We start from the raw sequence: 17,533 nt of genomic DNA, 5'->3' as shown, positions 1-17,533 counted from the left end.
GTGAGGAAACGAGTGGAAAAAAAGTGAGTAGTAGTAAGTGCTTTTCAAACTAAGATCATACCTGCCATGTGCAGTTATACTGAAATGATCAAGTATCTAATACAATCAAATTCAGTCTAATATACAAGCGCATAGCTACAGCTCCGGACTTCCCCATCCAAAACATCAAAAAAAAAAAAGTCAGACTCGCTTTCTATCTGGCTCTCTGGATTCACAGTAAATTTCTGTGAATGCTTCAGCCCAGAACCTTTGCACTATTGGTGCCCAGGCCTTAAAGCAGCAGTGGGTAGCAAAGCCAGTTAATCCATTGCTCACAAGCTCCTGTGAATAGCAGCTGCACAGAAAAACCCACTCAGAAACAGGAGTATAGCATCTAAAGAGACACATTATTGGGTAACATTGGTTAGGCTGCTAGCTGAACCACTCAATCCATTTTCACTCTTCTGGAGCATTTTCACAGCACTCGGCACCTGCAGTCCAGTACTCAATGCAAGTCCGCCACACCAGACCTAGAAGATAAACCATTACACAAAGCTACAATGAGTCAATGTTTCAAAGCCAGTAAAATCCATTTCCTCCCCCCACACACACACACATTTTCAAATGCAAAATTAAAGATCAACTTTACATCCTAAAACTACAGTTGTCCCTTTCAGGAGACACCCACTTCCTACTCTTCAGTCAAAGTACTGGACAGGGAATTCTACTCAAAATAACCTTGAAGTGTCTATGAGAGGCATTGCCTAGTACACAGTGATGTCTTGATGAAGCTTGTCAGAGGGGACAGGGAGTTAAAGCATAGAAATCAGAAGTGAGTTCCTTCAGGGATTTAAGGAAAAACGACCCAGTAAGTGGGATAAAATACAACATGGTTTTACCAAAGGTAGATTGTACCAGACCAACCAGATCTCTAAGATATGGATTTTTCAGACAAACGAAATTCAGTAGCTCTACTCTACCTGGATTTCAATAAGGTATTTGACAGAGTTTCATGTGGGAGAAGATGGGGATTGATACGAGAATTGAAAGGTGGGTATGGAACAAGTTAAAGGATCATGACAACAGGTGATACAGAAAGGTGACCTGTCAGACTGGGGGAAGGTTACTAGCAATGTTCTTCAGGGATCCGTTTTGGGACCAATCTTATTTAACATTTTCATTAATGACCTTGACACAAAGTGGATGAGTGCTAATAAAAAGGTTGCCCATGCGATCTTAATTTACACCCTATGTACTGAATAATGCAGAGGTCCTAAAAGAAAAAAGGATAATACACTTCTACCGCGATATAACACAAATTCGGATATAACATGGTAAAGCAGCGGGGAGCCCCGGGCCCTTTAAAACGCCGCTCGAGCCCCGCTACTTTACCACATTATAACTGAATTCGTGCGGAGCCCCAGCAGCTGGGCTTGGGCGGTGATTTAAAGGGCCCGGGGCTCCCTGTAGCAGCTGGAGCACCGGGCCCTTTAAATCACCACCGGGGAAGCTGGTCCAGTCCGGCATGCCGTACCGCTTTTGCCCGTACGCCGTACCTGATCGTACCGGCGTACTTTCACCTCTGGATAGAACGCAGTGAGATTTTTTGGCTCCCGAGGACCGCATTATATCAGGGTAGAGGTATATATTGAGAGACTGTGCATATGCATTATGATATGAAGGGGAAGAATTTAAGGATGCCTGTGCAACCTCACTTCTGTTATTTATTTCTTACCTTGAGTGTTTGACTGCAACCTAAATGTTTTTGTAATGCCCATCTGTCAAGGCTGTATCCCTACTTTGAACTTTAGGGTACAAATGTAGGGGCCTGCATGAAAACTGCTAAGCTTATCTACCAGCTTAGCTCTGGTCCCGCTGCCACCATTCTCGATGGATTCCCTCCCTGGGAAGCCTTGAGAAACCTTTCACCAATTCCCTGGTGAATACAGATCCAAACCCCCTTTGGATCTTAAAACAAGGAGAAATCAATCAGGTTCTTAAAAAGAAGGCTTTTAATTAAAGCAAAAGGTAAAAATCATCTCTGCAAAATCAGTATGGAAAATAACTTTACAGGGTAATCAAACTTAAAGAGCTCAGAGGAATCCCCTCTGTCTTAGGTTCAAAGTATAGCAAACAAGATAAGCACTCTGGTAAAAGGTACATTTACAAGTTGAGAAAACAAATTAAATCTAAGACGCCTTGCCTGGCTTTTACTTACAATTTTGAAATAAGAGAGACTTGTTTAGAAAGATGGGGAGAACCTGGATTGATGTCTGGTCCCTCTCAGTCCCAAGAGAGGACAACCCCTTAAACAAAGGACACACACAAAAGCCTTTCCCCCCCCAAGATTTGAAAGTATCTTGTCCCCTTATTGGTCCTCTGGGTCAGGTGTCAGCCAGGTTACCCGAGCTTCTTAACCCTTTACAGGTAAAAGGATTTTAGAGTCTCTGACCAGGAGGGACTTTAGTACTGTACACAGTATGGCTGTCACCCTTCCCTTTATAGTTATGACACCATCTTTTTTTAAAAAAAAATATATATAAAAAGTTGCACACAATAACATTTGTTCACTCCTAACTCCCCCTCCCAGCCCCCCACAAAAACCCACAACACATTCTGAGCAGGGTTTGAATCTTCAATATTGCATCACAGATAGCAACCCTGTCCTGTAGCTCAAGAGGTAGGAATCCCAGAGGAGGGGTTGACCAAAGTCCAGGTGCTTGATGAGGGAAGCCCAGACAAGTCCAGCTGTGTCCCTTTACATGATGAGAGTTGGAACTGCTGCCCTATGTGGTTCCCCCAGCCTGTCTCCTCTCCCACTACTGCTGAGGGATGCTCAGCCAGTCTCCTCTCCCACTACTGCTACTCTGACAGCTCCTAGAAAAGTGTGCTCTGCTGCCCAAACTAGATACATAGCATGCTTGGTTATTTTGGCAGGCAAGAAGGGAAATGGTGATTTTTAAAGCTTTTGTTGAGATATAAACTTAACAGACTTCCCCTGCTGCACAATGAAGGGCTACCACAAACAAAAGAGGAGAGCGTCTCAAAGAAAATGCTCACAAGAATCCCATATGCCAAGTGTTAGGCAACCAAAACAGAGGTCAAAACATATCAGTGCTAAAAATAGAAGTAAAGTTAATTGGGTACTGACCATGAAACCTGGTAGCAGTGGTTGGGTAAATTTTGTTTTGAAGGTGTATAACAATTGCTTTGAACTTGCATTATAAAATGAGAGCTGACCTGAAAGAGAAAAGCAGGTTTTAAAAATTGCTAACATCAAGTTTCATATACAGACAAGAAGATATAAATCCAAAACTGGTCTGAACAATGAAGGACTAGAGTCCCAAAAGAGGATACAAAGTGACAGGTACCACTCAGGCAGTCAGCATACTGCAAATGTCAGCAAAAAATTTGTTACTCTTCATTCCTGGAATTTGGAGCAGTAGGATATGGGTTTTATGTGTGTCGTTCGTAAGTTCTTATACCTGCTATTGTCAGGAGTTGCTTCGAGGAGTTGGTACTTGATCAAAAAGCCATCTCTTATGAAGTTAAAGGAATTTCAACTAGTGCCATATAGTCCACGTCCTTATTTCAGCAAACAATCAAATACTACCCTCTTTACAGAGCTTTGTGTTAGCCTGGTTACTTTATTGCATAGAAAAGGTCACCACCACCTGTGAGTGGCCAAAGAGTACAGTACAGATCTAAGAACAGCAGCTGTCCAAAATATCTGTGGCAGCATTGCAAAGTAAGGGCTGAGAAGGCAATGCAAGTCAGTTCACAGAACTTGCAACGAAAGAGAAAGCCCAAGGCAGTAAGCCCAGGTAACCTCTAAGTTTAGTTTTATTATAGTGGCAGTTTCCATAGTACTTGTCTAGACAGTATTTTTAAAAAGTTTTATTTTATTGCTCTTTCCACTTGAGAAATAGCTAAAGTCATCTTTTGGTTAATCCAAGTTCATCAGGGTATCTGAAAATGGGACAACTACTGGAAGACAAACAGTGATTTACAACATATTACCATTAAACCACTGCTTCTCTGTTCATAACCCTTCAACTACTTATTTATCAAGTAAGTTGTGAGAGGTAGGACAAGGTGTATGTCTATTTCTTAGTTCCATATTTGCTGAATGTTTTCACCATTTTTCAGAAGTCTCCCCTCACACATTATATCCAGACTTTTTAAAATCTGTGATACAGAAAAATGTCCAGTGTTCATAACTCTGGTTTTCAAATGGAGCCAAGTAATTTGATAGTTATGTACAGTACCTTCGCGTCTCTCTCAATATGGTCTCCCTCCTCACCACAAAAAGGCAGATTAGTGTTGCTCCTAGGTTGAATCCTAATGTATTTCCACAACATTTACAGTATTACGTACTTCTGCAATTTGCTAGTATCCAGCCATTACTAAATTTCAATCTATGAAGTCCACAATAATATAAAGTTACCTCCATCAAAGTCACAGTACACTCCTATTCTGTCCGGAACAGTCATATCTAGGGCTTTGGCTTTATTATTGTGCTTTGCAGCAAAGGTGGTTTGTAGCCAGTTGTTGACATGGATACACCAGCTTGTGTTAGTCTTTCCCAGTTGATCAAATTTTCCCAGATTTTTATACGCTACTCCCACACTGTAGGATTTGCAGTCCTTCTGGGCTCTCACCTCCCAGTAGTGCTGTCCACTTTCAATAGCAGTGTCTCCTGTAACAGATCACAGATGTAGGGTTTTTTTGGTTTTAGAGACTTCCCACTGGGCAAAACAATGAAGCATACTCAAGAAATAATTGCTAGGTAAAGACTTAGATGTTGTAGACAGTGAGCCTTGTGGAAACAGACCAAAATCCAATAAATTTAAGACTATTAGAAACCTGGTGTATATTCATCACATTCAGTTAAGGTGGAACAGAGAGAGGCTTTTTCTGCTCTCTACCGAAGACAGGTAATTTAACAGAATGCTGTATTTAACAAAACAAGTGCACCTTGATGCTATCACAGTTGGCACATTAGAAAATGTCATTAAGCAGAAGTATTTTAGCTATCTTTTGGATAACCTTACAATAAAAGACTACTTCTCAAATGCTAGAATTTCCTGCATACATAAGTATCTTCAGTCCCTGAATGAGCACAAGGACCTCTGCACAGATCTAAAAAGGAGACTCTAGAGTACAGATCCCAGTCTGAGCCCAGGCTGGGGGAAGTCATTGTCAGAAAAACCTTGGGATTACAAGCTACAAATTCTCTCCTGATGGAAACCCAGATCTACAGTAACTCCTCACTTACTGTCCTCCCACTTAACGTTTTTTCAAAGTTATGTCGCTGCTCCATTAGGGAACATACTCGTTTAAAGTTGTGCAATGCTCCCTTATAACATTGTTTGGCTGACTTTACAAGGGAGCATTGCACGAGTTCCTCTTCTCCGCCTCCTCCCCCTCCCTGCGCTTCTCTCCAGCTGGCTTTGAAAGGGGAAAGCACCGCTTCTCTCCGGCCGCTGGCTGCGCGGCTGCCCCTGCTCCTGCTCCTCCTGAGTCCTCCGGCCCATGCTCGCAGGGCCGCATTCCGAAAGGGGCTTTAGAGCTGCAGGCCAGGGCCCTGCAGCCCCTGCGTTCCAGGTGGTCCTGCCTGCGGGGAGGAGGGGGGGCAACTCCCAGAATCGCAGCCATGGTGGCGGTGCTGTGCTGCACAGAGCCACCTGCACATCCCCTTCACCAAACAGGAGCTACCCCTCCAGCCTGCCCCAGCCTCCTCCCGCATCCCCACCCTGAGCACCCTCCCATACCTTAACTCCCTCCCAGACCCTGCACCCCCAGCCCTGAGCCCCAGAGGTAAGCCAGGGGCACCTCCCCACCATAATACAGTACTGTACAGTATATAATGCCTTTTGTCTGCCCCCAAAAAGTTTTCCTTGGAACCTAACCCCCCGCATTTACATTAAATCTTATGGGAAAACTGGATTTGTTTAACATTGTTTCACTTAAAGTTGCATTTTTCAGGAACATAACTACAATGTTAAGTGAGGAGTTACTGTATCTACCCTTGCTCAACACTAAGTAAGCATTAAAGCAAAAAATTCACCCTACCCAACACTGTGTATGATTCACCAGTAAAGCGATCCCTGCTGCCCCTTATCGATGGTGACCTCGAACTAACAGAAGTCCTCTTTGGAGATGGTGTGCCACTTCTATAAAACAAGAAATAAAATAATTTGCACTCCAGTACGGGGACGTTTATAGACCAGTCAAATAATTGACAGGAAGTTTTATTTCTCTTGCAGGATACAGATTAGTTTATGTGAGTCATGCCTGAAGTGTTAGGTGCTTGTGTTGCAATTTCAAGTGGCATGCTGGACCAGCCATTAGCTGCACTATAAACTCTTCTATATAGAAATGAGCTAGTGATCATGCACAAGGAGGGCTGACAGAGAGGAAAGAAAATGAAAAGCAAACAAAAAATATTTAATGAAAATGAGGTAGTGAAGAGGAAAGCCAGGAGCAGCTGAACAAGTGAATGGGAGGAGAGTAATATCAAAATTTAGAATTTAAATGAGTCATTTGTCATTCAAATTATATGCAAGAGGTAAATAAGTTTTCCCCAATTTCTTGTAGAAACCTAGAAAGTTTTGACTGCCATTTTCCAACATCAAAATTTGTAAGTAACTAATCAACATGGCACGTCACTTTTTATTGATATTCAGGTGTATAGTGAAGCATGAGACAAAGTGTTGACGTTCATCACAACACAGCCTGGAATGTCATTGCAATTTTTAAAGTTGCTTGCAGAAAAAAAGTAGCAGGTCTATACACCCATTGATAAATCCTATGGGCACTTTATTATATTTTTAGAGAAGTTTAAGAATCCAAGAGGCAAACAATGCTACAGTAACACTGAAGAGAATCTTTTAAAGGAGATATTAAAGATCTAAAAAAGCATTTTACTACACAACTTAATGGGCCTGATGCTAGTATTTCTGTAAATACTAAATACAAGTTGGTGTGCTGAATTTCAATAGATGACGGAGGTGGAAAAAGCTAGCCGAGATTCAGCAGCTCAATACATTCTTTTAATGCATTAAAACCAACTACTTATAAAGCAATGTTCTTCCACTCAAGAATGATGATCAGACCAAAAAAATGCAAGGGAGTTGATATGGTCTACTTCTTGTTACCATATTGGAGAAGCCTCTAAAGGTTGTTAAATATATTAACAAATGTACCCCTCAGACTTGTAGTGAGAAAGTACTCAGCAGTCCTATGAAATAGAACCTTTAAAAAAAACAAAAAAAAACACGAAGTCTTCATAGGGCATTTTTCAGGTAAGACCAAGGAAGGCCTATGTTCTCTAATCAGACTTCAAAAGAAGAAAGTTCTCCGGAAAGAACAGGGCAGGGTCAAATTGTGTTTTGGTTTACAGCTTTTTATCCCTCTTTACTGAAGGAATCAGTTGGGTGGGAACCAATATTTTAGAAAGAATTTAGTTAGACTAAACATTTTACTGTTCTTTAGGTAAGCCTCACACCACAACAACTCTAGTAATTTAGGCCTAGACAGAGCATTTGAGGAGGTTATCTCCACCTAAAGCAGTGGTTCCCAAACTGGGGTTTGTGAACCCCGGGGGGGGGTGTCACCAAATGTTACAGGGGGCTCTCTGAAAAAAATTCCCTAATGGCAGACAGAGCTCTCCATAGGGATCCCGGGCAGCACGGGGATAGCAGCCTGGAGCCTTGGGGACTTCCAAGAGCTAAGCAGCCCAAAGCAAGCATATCTATCACACTGAGGAGATTTAAACTTCAAGACTCCTTATAAGAAATGGAAAGGGAGGTGGATATTTTTTGCTGTTTTTGAAATTAAATAGGCAGCTAGTATTGTTTTTAAAATTATTATGAAGAACAAGTTTAAGCTTTGTTGTAACATGCATTGTTTGCCTGGACTGCTCAAGACCTGAATGCTTGTGTAGGAGGAACTCTGAGGCCTGGTCCACACTAACCCCCCACTTCGAACTAAGGTACGCAAACTCAGCTACGTTAATAACGTAACTGAATTTGAAGTACCTTAGTTCGAACTTACCGCGGGTCCAGACGCGGCAGGCAGGCTCCCCCGTCGATGCCGCGTACTACTCGCTGGAGTACCGGCGTCGACGGCGAGCACTTCCGGGATCGATTTATCGCGTCTAGACAAGACGCGATAAATCGATCCCAGAAGATCAATTGCTTACGGCCGGACCAGGAAGTAAGTGTAGACCTGCCCTGAGTTGTCTTCTTAAATACCTTCCTGCTGTTTCACATCTGATACTCCTTGATGAAACATAGGAATCAGAGGTGCCAGTACGGGGGGGGGGGGGGGGGGGGAAGAAGGGGCTTTAAAAGCTTAAAGTTTTTACCCTGGGAATTATTTCTAATCTATATTGAAATGATAACATCCTTTTTAACTGTAACGTCACTGTGTAATATCAGCGTGATGGAATACTGTTTCTCAAGTGCATGCCTATAGTCAAGGTTCCGGCATTTAACTGTTCAGAGACCAATTACAGCATTTTGCAAGACAGATTAGTAGTGTTCTCAAATTGTGCTAAAATACTTGGTCATGTCCCCTGACCTGATTCTAGTTTAGATACACCTTAAGAAGCAGACTTTAATTTGCCAGATTGTAGGATGTCATAGCAGCTCCTAAACTGCTTGCAAAAAGAGGAACAAGGTGGGTGGGATAGTCTTACTTCTATTGGTGAAAGAGACACGTTTTGAGCTACAGACCTCTTCAGGCCTGTCTTTCACCAACAGAAGTTGGTCCAATAAAAATATTACCTCAGCAGCCTTGTCCCTCTAATATCCTGAGACCAATATGGCTACAATACTGCAAGAAGAGGGTATAAAATAGGATAACAGTACTTTAAAAGCAGCATATAACAGTTTCAAAGCAAGCCGAATGAAACATTAAGGCTTGTGATAAACAGGAATAAAAAATAGCAGTTTACTTACCAAAAGAAAAGAAAATAAGTGAAAGCATGAAAAAGAGCAAAGCCAAGAATTAAAGCACATTTTCAGAGGGGAAAACAATATCCACTGCAACATTCCATCCTGCTCCATGTACGCCACTGCTGAGAAGCCATCCGCTTCTGTTTTCTATCAGAAGCAAGACCTTAGATTTTCCTTTTAGATGAATTTCCAGCAAGGTATGCAGAAAGTGACATGGTCATTTAGAGACTCATCATTTGACAAAAAAGGTAGCATACTAAAAGCAGACATTTTGCAAGTTGGGATTTTTCCTCCACTCAATTTAAAACAAAAGTTACTCCAAACATTGAAAACATGCTACTTTATTTGAGAAAAAAAAAAAAAAAGTGGTCTGTAAATGACCATTTCATCCAATGGTTTGACCTTCTCCACTTGACTCCAACAGCCTTTAACAGTTCACACAGTAACCTTTACTACCTTGGAGAAAGAGGAGTAAATAAGGTAGTGTATTTTTAAACAATTAAGCTGTCCTTTTCACAAAAACTAGCAATCAGAGGAGAAAGTCTGGGATAAAATGGGCACAAAACAAGTTTGTTAGCGTATCACTTGCTACTGGGCCTTCTTCAAATTTTATTCTAATGCATTCTTGGAAAGACGGTCCAGAACAGAAGGTGGGGCAGTAGCTTCTCCCAAACCACCAGCACTAAGAACCAGAAAGCTTGTCTAATAGCTTCTCCTGGAATGGAGCCTGCCTTACAAGCTAGACTGGGCAGGGTGACTGGCTCCTTTCACAGAGAAAAATATCAAGAGAGTTGGCTAGAATTTTTCTGTGTGTTGAACATCTTATGTCCATGAAGAGAGCAGTGCACAGAAATCCAAGAAATAATGGAACAAGTAGTGGTCATCTCTAGAAGCAGCAGCAGAAAAAGAAGTTAACATTTAGTTTCAGGAAGCATGCCAAAGAGTAAGGGCAATACACTCATCTCAGGAGCGTTTTTGGATAGATTTTACTGCTGCTGACCTCCCAGGCAGTCAAGTTTATAACATGTATGCATGATGAGAAGTACGGGGAGGGGGAGATACAGGAGAGAGTGGGCAATAGTGCATTTTTATTTTGATCCCATAACTAAACCGATGAAAAGGAAAAGATAAGCTGAGGAAGGAGAATCTGTCTAAAGAAATTCCACTCAGCAAAAGTTTCATTAGGTAAAGTCATAGGCAATACTCTGCGTTTCAAATACAAAAAACACATTGAGCACCATAGACCATTCTTCAGTTCACTGCCAGTTCCCCCCGCCCCAAAAAAGTCAGAAAATTTTATCCTGGGTGAAAAATATTTAATTCCTATTTCAACCGGGGGGGGGGGGGGGGGGAGGGGGGAAGAGAGAGAGAAGAGGAGGGGGGAGGGGGAGAGAGAGAGAGAGAGAGAGAGAGAGAGAGAGAGCGCTCAGTGGTTTGAGCATTGGCCTGCTAAACCCACGGTTGTGAGTTCAATCCTTGAGGGGGCCATTTAGGGAACTAGGGTAAAAATCTGTCTGGAGATTGGTCCTGCTTTGAGCAGGGGGTGGGACTAGATGACCTCCTGAGGTCCCTTCCAACCCTGATAGTCTATGATTGTATGATTAAGGAAAATTTCAAAACTAAGTTGTTTTGAATAAAAGTAAAAACTTTTGAAAGTCTAAAAGTGAATTGGTTAAATTTTTTTTGAATTTAGGATTTGACTGAAACAATTCAGCAAAACCATTTTACAAATTCGTAAAGTGATTTGGTCAACCCACATCTTCATTTTTCACCAAAAAAAGTTTCAGATGAAACATTTCAGCCAACTCCAATTGTAAAAAATTCATTGCCTTTAAAAAGGAAAAAGTATTGGTGTAAAAGAAAAAACTATACAGGTGTACCAGTACTTCCAGTCAGGCACGTCTGATCATCAGGATAGCCATGCAATTCAGACCACTAATCAATGTAGTCTAGTATTCAGTCTCTAAAGATGCCCAGTAGCCTCAGAAGGGTTGGGGGGGGGGGGGGGAGACACGGGACGGGACAAGAAGAGAGAGAGGGTAAGAATCTATAGATGCTAACTCATGGTTTAACTCTATTGCATCTAATAGGTAGCAAGCTATAGGTATGGCATACCATTTCGGGGGTGAAGGCATTAAGGGTTCAAGCGTGAGGGACAATGTACTGAATAGAGAAAAACAGTGATTCACCTTCTCATAACTGTTGCTCTTGCCCATTTCAATCAGGTGTGCGTGTGCCACATGCACAACAGCCAGAAGATTTTCCCCCTAGCAGAATCCGTAGGGTCAGCCTGGGCGCCCCCTGGAGTCGTGCCTTCATGGCACTCAATATAGGGCCCTGCCAACCCGATCCCCCCTCAGTTCCTTCCTATTCTGACAGCGGGGTAGGAGGGTGGGTATTGGAATGGACATGATCACCACATCTCGAAGAACAGTTACAAGAAGGTGAGTAACTGTTTCTTCTTCGAGTGCTTGTTCATGTCCATTCCAATCAGATGACTCCCAAGCCTAAGTTCTGGAGGCAGGGTTGGAGTGGTCTACTGATTGGAGCAGCACACTACCAAAGGCTGCATCATCTCTGGCTTGCTGGGTGAGCGCATAATGTGTAACGAAAATACAAATGGAGGACCATGTCACCGCTCTGCATATTTCCTGGGTAGGAACGTGAGCCGGGAACGCTGTTGTAGAGGCCTGTGCCCTGGTGGAGTGCACAGTAATCGGATGGGCAGCCACCCCTACCAAAATTATAGCACTCACGTATGCAGGATGTGATCCATGACAAAATCCGTTGAGAAGAGACAGGAAGACTTTTCATTCGGTCTGCCAAAGCCATGACTAGTTGAATGGACTTTTGGAACGTCTTTGTTCTCTCAATGTAAAAGGCTAGCGCTCTGTGGACATCCAATGAGTGAAGACACTGCTCCCTACTGCTCCAGTGTGGCTTAGGATAGAATACTGGAAGGAATATGTCCTGGTTGATGTGAAATTGGGAGACACCCTTTGGGAGCAAAGTCAGGTGCAGCCTGAGTGGCACCTTGTCCTTATAGGACACAGCGTAAGAGGGCTCTGATGTTAAGGCCTTGAGCTTAGACACCCTCCTGGCTATCATCACTACCAGAAACGCCACCTTGTATGAGAGAGAGAGAGAGAGAGAGAGAGCAGGGAGCACGTCACCAATGGTTCAAAGGGTGGACACATCAGTTTAGAAAGGACCAGGTTGAGGTCCCAACCTGGGATCAGTTGCCTGACCTGTGGATATAGCCTCTCAAGACTTTTCAGAAAATGACTGATCATAGGGTTGGCAAAGACCGACCTGCTGTCTGTACCTGGATGGAAGGCTGAAATGGTAACCAGGTGAACCCTTATTGACGACATGGATAGGCCCTGCTGCTTGAGACGGAGGAGGTAGTCCAACATAAGCGGTATAGTGGCAAGCGTCGGAGATAAATGATGCTGTGCCGCCCAGATTGAAAAGCTCTTCCACTTGACAAGGTAGGTAGCCCTGGTAGAGGATTTCCTACTGCCAAGGAGGACTTGTCTAACCCCATCTGAGCAGGCAAGCTCCACTGGGTTCAGCAATGAAGCTTCCATGCTGTGAGCGCAGCAACTACAGGTTCGGGTGCTGATGGCGGCCATGGTCCTGAGTTAAGTCTGGGAAGAGCAAGGTGACTGGGGCTTCCACAGACATGTCCAGGAGGAATGTGTACCAGCTCCAGCCTGACCCAACCAATGCTATCAATATTACCAAAGCTTGTTCCCGCCGTATCTTGAGGAGTAACTTGTGAACGAGCGGGATGCGTGGGAACTCGTATAGGAGATGGTCTCCCCATGGGAAGAGAGATGTGTTCACTACGGAGCCCGGACTGTGGTTCCGTAAGGCGCAGAATTACTGAGACTTCCTGTTGAGTTGCGTGGCAAAGAGGTCTACCCAGGGAAAGCCCCACCATTGGAAGATGGAGTTTGCAACATCTGGGTGTAGGGACCACTCGTGGCTGTGGAACAATCTGATGAGGTAGTCTGCCAACTTGTTCTGTACCCCAAGGAGGTACGATGCTTGCAGGTGTATTGAATGCTCTACCCAGAAGTCTCACAGGGCTTCCTGGTACAGGGAGAGGAGCGTGCACCGCCCTGTTTGTTGATATAAAATATCGCCGTGGTGTTGTCTGTCATAACCGATACACATTTCCCTGTTAGGGGGGCTCCGAAAGTCTGGTATGCCAGGCGCACCGCTCTCAGCTCTCTGACATTGATGTGGAGAGCCAGTTCTGCCTGAGACTAGAGGCCTTGTGTCCTGAGGTCTCCTAAATGTGCTCCCTAGCCCAAGTCTGATGCGTTAGTCATCAACAAGAGAGGTGCCTGGGGGCTGGCGAAGCGGATCCCTGCACACACCATCTGTGGATCGAGCCACCACAGGAGGGAATCAAGGACCAGGTGAGGCAGAGTCACTACCCTGAGCCTGGCATGTTGCACCACGCAAGTGCATGCGCCATGTGTCCTAGGAGTCTTAGGCAATTCCGTGCTGTGGTGTTGGGAAACTGCCTGAGATGCCGAATGATGCTGCCCGTGGCCTGGAACCTTGTTTCCGGTAGGTACGCCCTGGCCTGGGTCAAGTCCAGCACTGCCCCATGAACTATCCTCTGAACAGGGGACAGAATCGACTTCTCCACGTTCAGGAGAAGGCCCAGTTCGTCAAAGGTTGCAATGATGAATCCGACTTGCGCCTCCAATAGAGCCCTGGATCAGTCAGTCATCGCGGTATGGGAAAAAACCAGTTACTTACCTTTCTGTAACTGTTGTTCTTCGAGATGTGTTGCTCATATCTATTCCAGTTAGGTGTGCGCGCGTGCGCCGCGTTCACAGATGTCTGAAACTTTTACCCTAGCAGCTACCCGTCAGGCCGGCTGGGGAGCCCCTGGAGTGGCGCCGATATGGCGATCCATATAAGCCCCTGCCAGCCCGACCCCCCTTCAGTTCCTTCTTGCCGGCTACTCCCACAGAGGGGAAGGTGGGGGGGAATGGAATAGATATGAGCAACACATCTCAAGAAACAGTTACAGAAAGGTAAGTAACCGTTTTTTCTTCGAGTGATTGCTCATATCAATTCCAGTTAGGTGACTCCCAAGCCTTACCTCGGAGGTGGGGTCGGAGTCAAGGAACTGCAGATTGAAGGATCGCTCTACCAAAGGCTGCATCATCCCGAGAGTGTTCGATGATGGCATAGTGGGACGTGAAGGTGTGAACCGAGGCCCATGTGGCAGCCCTGCAGATTTCCTGGAGAGGAATGTGTGCCAGAAAGGCAGCGGATGACGCCTGAGCTCTCGTGGAGTGAGCTGTAACAGCAGGCGGGGGGACGTTTGCCAGGTTATAGCAAGCACGAATGCACCCGGTGATCCACGAAGGTATTCGTTGAGAGGAAACCGGGGCGCCTTTCATCCGCTCCGCAACGGCGACAAACAACTGGGTTGTTTTACGAAAGGGCTTTGTCCGGTCTGTATAGAAGGCGAGTGCCCTTCTAACGTCGAGAGAATGGAGGCATTTACCTATGTCAGCATGCAGTTTTGGGTAGAAAACCGGTAGAAAGATATCCTGGCTCACATGGAAGCGGGACACCACTTTTGGTAGGAAGGCCGGGTGAGGTCTTAGTTGGACTTCATGAAAGATGGTATAGGGCGGCTCACAGGTGAGAGCGCGTAGTTCAGAGACCCGTTGAGCGGAAGTGATGGCCACTAGGAAGGCAACCTTCCAGGAGAGATAGAGAAGAGAACAGGTGGCCAGTGGCTCTAAAGGAGGGCCCATAAGGCAGGAGAGGACCAAGTTGAGGTCCCATACAGGCACTGGTGGCTTCATTGGAGGATGGATTTTCTCCAGGCCTTTGAAAAAACGCAGCACGACCGGGTGTGCAAACACCGAACGCCCCGCCGCACCTGGGTGGAACGCAGAAATGGCCGCAAGGTGGACCTTAAGGGATCCAAAGGCTAGGTGCTGGTCTTTTAGGAACATCAGGTAGTCCAAAATGCGTGAAATGGAAACTTGGAGTGGGGGCACCTGCTGCTGAGCGCACCAGCTGGAAAACCTCTTCCACTTAGCCTCGTAGGTAAGCCTAGTCGACAGCTTGCGACTTTCCAGAAGCACCCACCTTACCGAGTCCGAACAGGCGCGTTCAGCCTGGTTCAGCCACGGATCCTCCAGGCCATGAGGTGGAGTGACTGGAGGTCCAGGTGTAGGAGACGGCCATGGTTCTGGGATACGAGGTCGGGGTCGAGAGGAAAACGTAGGGGAGCCTGAATTGACAGGTCCAGCAGAGTTGGGTACCAACACTGACGTGGCCAGGCAGGGGCTACCAGTATGACATCTGCCTTGTCCCGGTGGACCTTGAGGAGCACCTTGTGAACCAGTGGGAATGGTGGGAAGGCGTACAGCAACTGGCCTGACCACGTGATCTGAAAGGCGTCCGCTGAAGAGCCCAGGCTGTGACTCCGGAAGGAGCAGAAAACTGGACACTTTGTTGGTCCACGAAGCGAACAAGTCAATTTGGGGAAACCCCCAGGTGCGGAAAACGGAATGGATGATATCCGGGCATATGGACCATTCGTGAGACAGAAAACGCCTGCTCAAAGTATCCGCCAGGACGTTCTGGACACCCGGCAGGTACGAGGCCTGAAGATTGATGGAGTGGACTAAGCAGAAGTCCCACAGAGAGAGGGCTTCTTGGCAGAACGGCAATGACCGGGCTCTGCCTTGCTTGTTCAGGTAGAACATGGCCGTGGTGTTGTCTGTTAGGACTGCTACGCAGTGGCCCCACAAGTGGGGCAGAAAGGCTTGGCACGCAAGGCGGATCGCCCTGAGCTCTCTGATGTTGATGCGCAACGACAGCTCGCTCTCGTGTCATAAGCCTTGCATTGTCAGGCTGCCGAGGTGGGCTCCCCATCCCAGGGCAGACGCGTCTGTAACCAGAGTCAGAGTGGGTTGGGGGGGATGGAACGGGACCCCGGCACCCACCATCCGAGGGTCCAGCCACCACTGCAGGGAGTCAAGTGTGCATGTCAGGACCGTAAGGACCATCTCTAAGCTGTCGCATCCCAGTCGATAGGCAGACGCCAACTACGCCTGAAGCGGCCTGAGCCTTAGCTTGGCGTGTTGCACTACGTATGTACAGGACGCCATGTGACCCAGCAGTCTGAGGCAGTGCTTTGCTGTGGTGGTGGGAAACTTGCAGAGGCTGGTAATTATGCCCGCTATAGCCAGGCGCCATGCGTCTGGAAGGAAAGCCCTCGCTTGGTTTGCGTCCAGGACCGCTCCTATAAACTATTGTTTGAGTAGGGGGCGAGGACGGACTTGCTGAGGTTTACCATGATGCCTAAGCGAGTGAATGTGCCCATGAGTAGGTGTATCTGCGACTGGACGGGATGGTGAGACCGGCCCCGTATAAGCCAGTTGTCTAGGTACGGGAAGACTTGTAACGTGGTGTCGACGAAGAAAGGCAGCCACGACCACCATGCGTTTCGTAAAGAAGCAGGGGGCTGTGCACAAGCCAAACGGGAGGGCTGTGAACTGATAGTGCGTCTTGCCCACCACGAAACGGACGAAACATCTGTGAGGCCGACTAATGGAGATGTGAAAGTACGCGCCTTTCATATCGAGGGCGGCATACCAGTCTCCCGGATCCAGTGAAGGGATGATAGTGGCTAAGGAGACTATACGGAACTTCAGGTTGACGATGTACTTGTTGAGCTCCCTGAGGTCCAGAATAGGTCTTAGGCCTCCCTTTGCCTTGGGGACAAGGAAGTAGCAGGAGTAGAAACCCTTGCCCCTGAACTCCTGAGAAACTTCCTCTACTGCCCCTAAGACAAGGAGGGATTGAACCTCCTGGATGAGGAGTTGCTCGTGAGAAGGGTCCCAGAAGAGGGACAGGGAAGGGGGGTGGGAGGGCGGGATGGTATGGAACTGGATAGAATATCCCGTCTCCACCGTGCGGAAAACCCAACGGTCTGATGTGATACAGGACCAGGCCCGGCAGAAACGGGATAGGCAATTCAGGAAAGGATAACGGTCCGGTGTGTGAGAGCTGGTGGTCCGCCCTCGGGCGTACCTTCAAAACGGGCACTTAGGGCGCGGGGGAGGCTTAGACTGTCCTTGACCCTGTCCTGAGGGGGGACGGGACGGCCTCCGTCGGGAGTATCTGTTTCTCCGACGTGAAAAGTCCTGCCTCCGTCTAGGCGGGAAGGGGCGCTGCTGAGTGGTCTGGGGCTTAAACGGCTTTCGTTGGTTAGCCGGGGTATGCATACCTACAGATTTGATAAGTGTTTCTTGTGTCCTTTAGGGTATTCAGGAGAGAATTGGTTTGCTCTGTAAACAAGCCCTGACCATCAAATGGGAGGTCCTGGATGGTGTTTTGGACCTCCGGTAGAAGACCCGAGGACTGTAGCCAGGCGTTTCGTCGCATGGCAATGCCAGAAGCCAGAGTGCATGCAGCCACGTCCGCCGCGTCAAGGGAACCCTGGAGAGAGGTCCGGGCCACCAATTTTCCTTCCTCAGCAATGGCCCCGAGCTCAGTACAGGCCTCCGGTGGGAGAAGGTCTTGGAATTTAAGGA

General features: G+C 46.4%; 1 protein-coding gene across 1 annotated transcript in view; it reads right to left on the bottom strand.

Moving 5' to 3' along the window:
• Positions 1-386: 386 nt before the first annotated feature.
• Positions 387-17,533, bottom strand: part of FSD1L (fibronectin type III and SPRY domain containing 1 like) — a 63,101-nt gene continuing 45,954 nt past the window's right edge. The window contains exons 10-13 of the mRNA XM_065406357.1: positions 6,055-6,155; positions 4,427-4,678; positions 3,131-3,219; positions 387-509 (exon numbers count right to left, since the gene is read on the bottom strand). Coding sequence (XP_065262429.1) covers positions 387-509; positions 3,131-3,219; positions 4,427-4,678; positions 6,055-6,155 — 565 coding nt within the window. The remainder of the gene's footprint in view (positions 510-3,130; positions 3,220-4,426; positions 4,679-6,054; positions 6,156-17,533) is intronic.

This window comes from Emys orbicularis, chromosome 6 (genome assembly GCF_028017835.1).
Source record: "Emys orbicularis isolate rEmyOrb1 chromosome 6, rEmyOrb1.hap1, whole genome shotgun sequence".
Taxonomy (NCBI): Eukaryota; Metazoa; Chordata; order Testudines; family Emydidae; genus Emys; species Emys orbicularis.
This window is presented reverse-complemented; position numbering and strand designations above follow the sequence as displayed.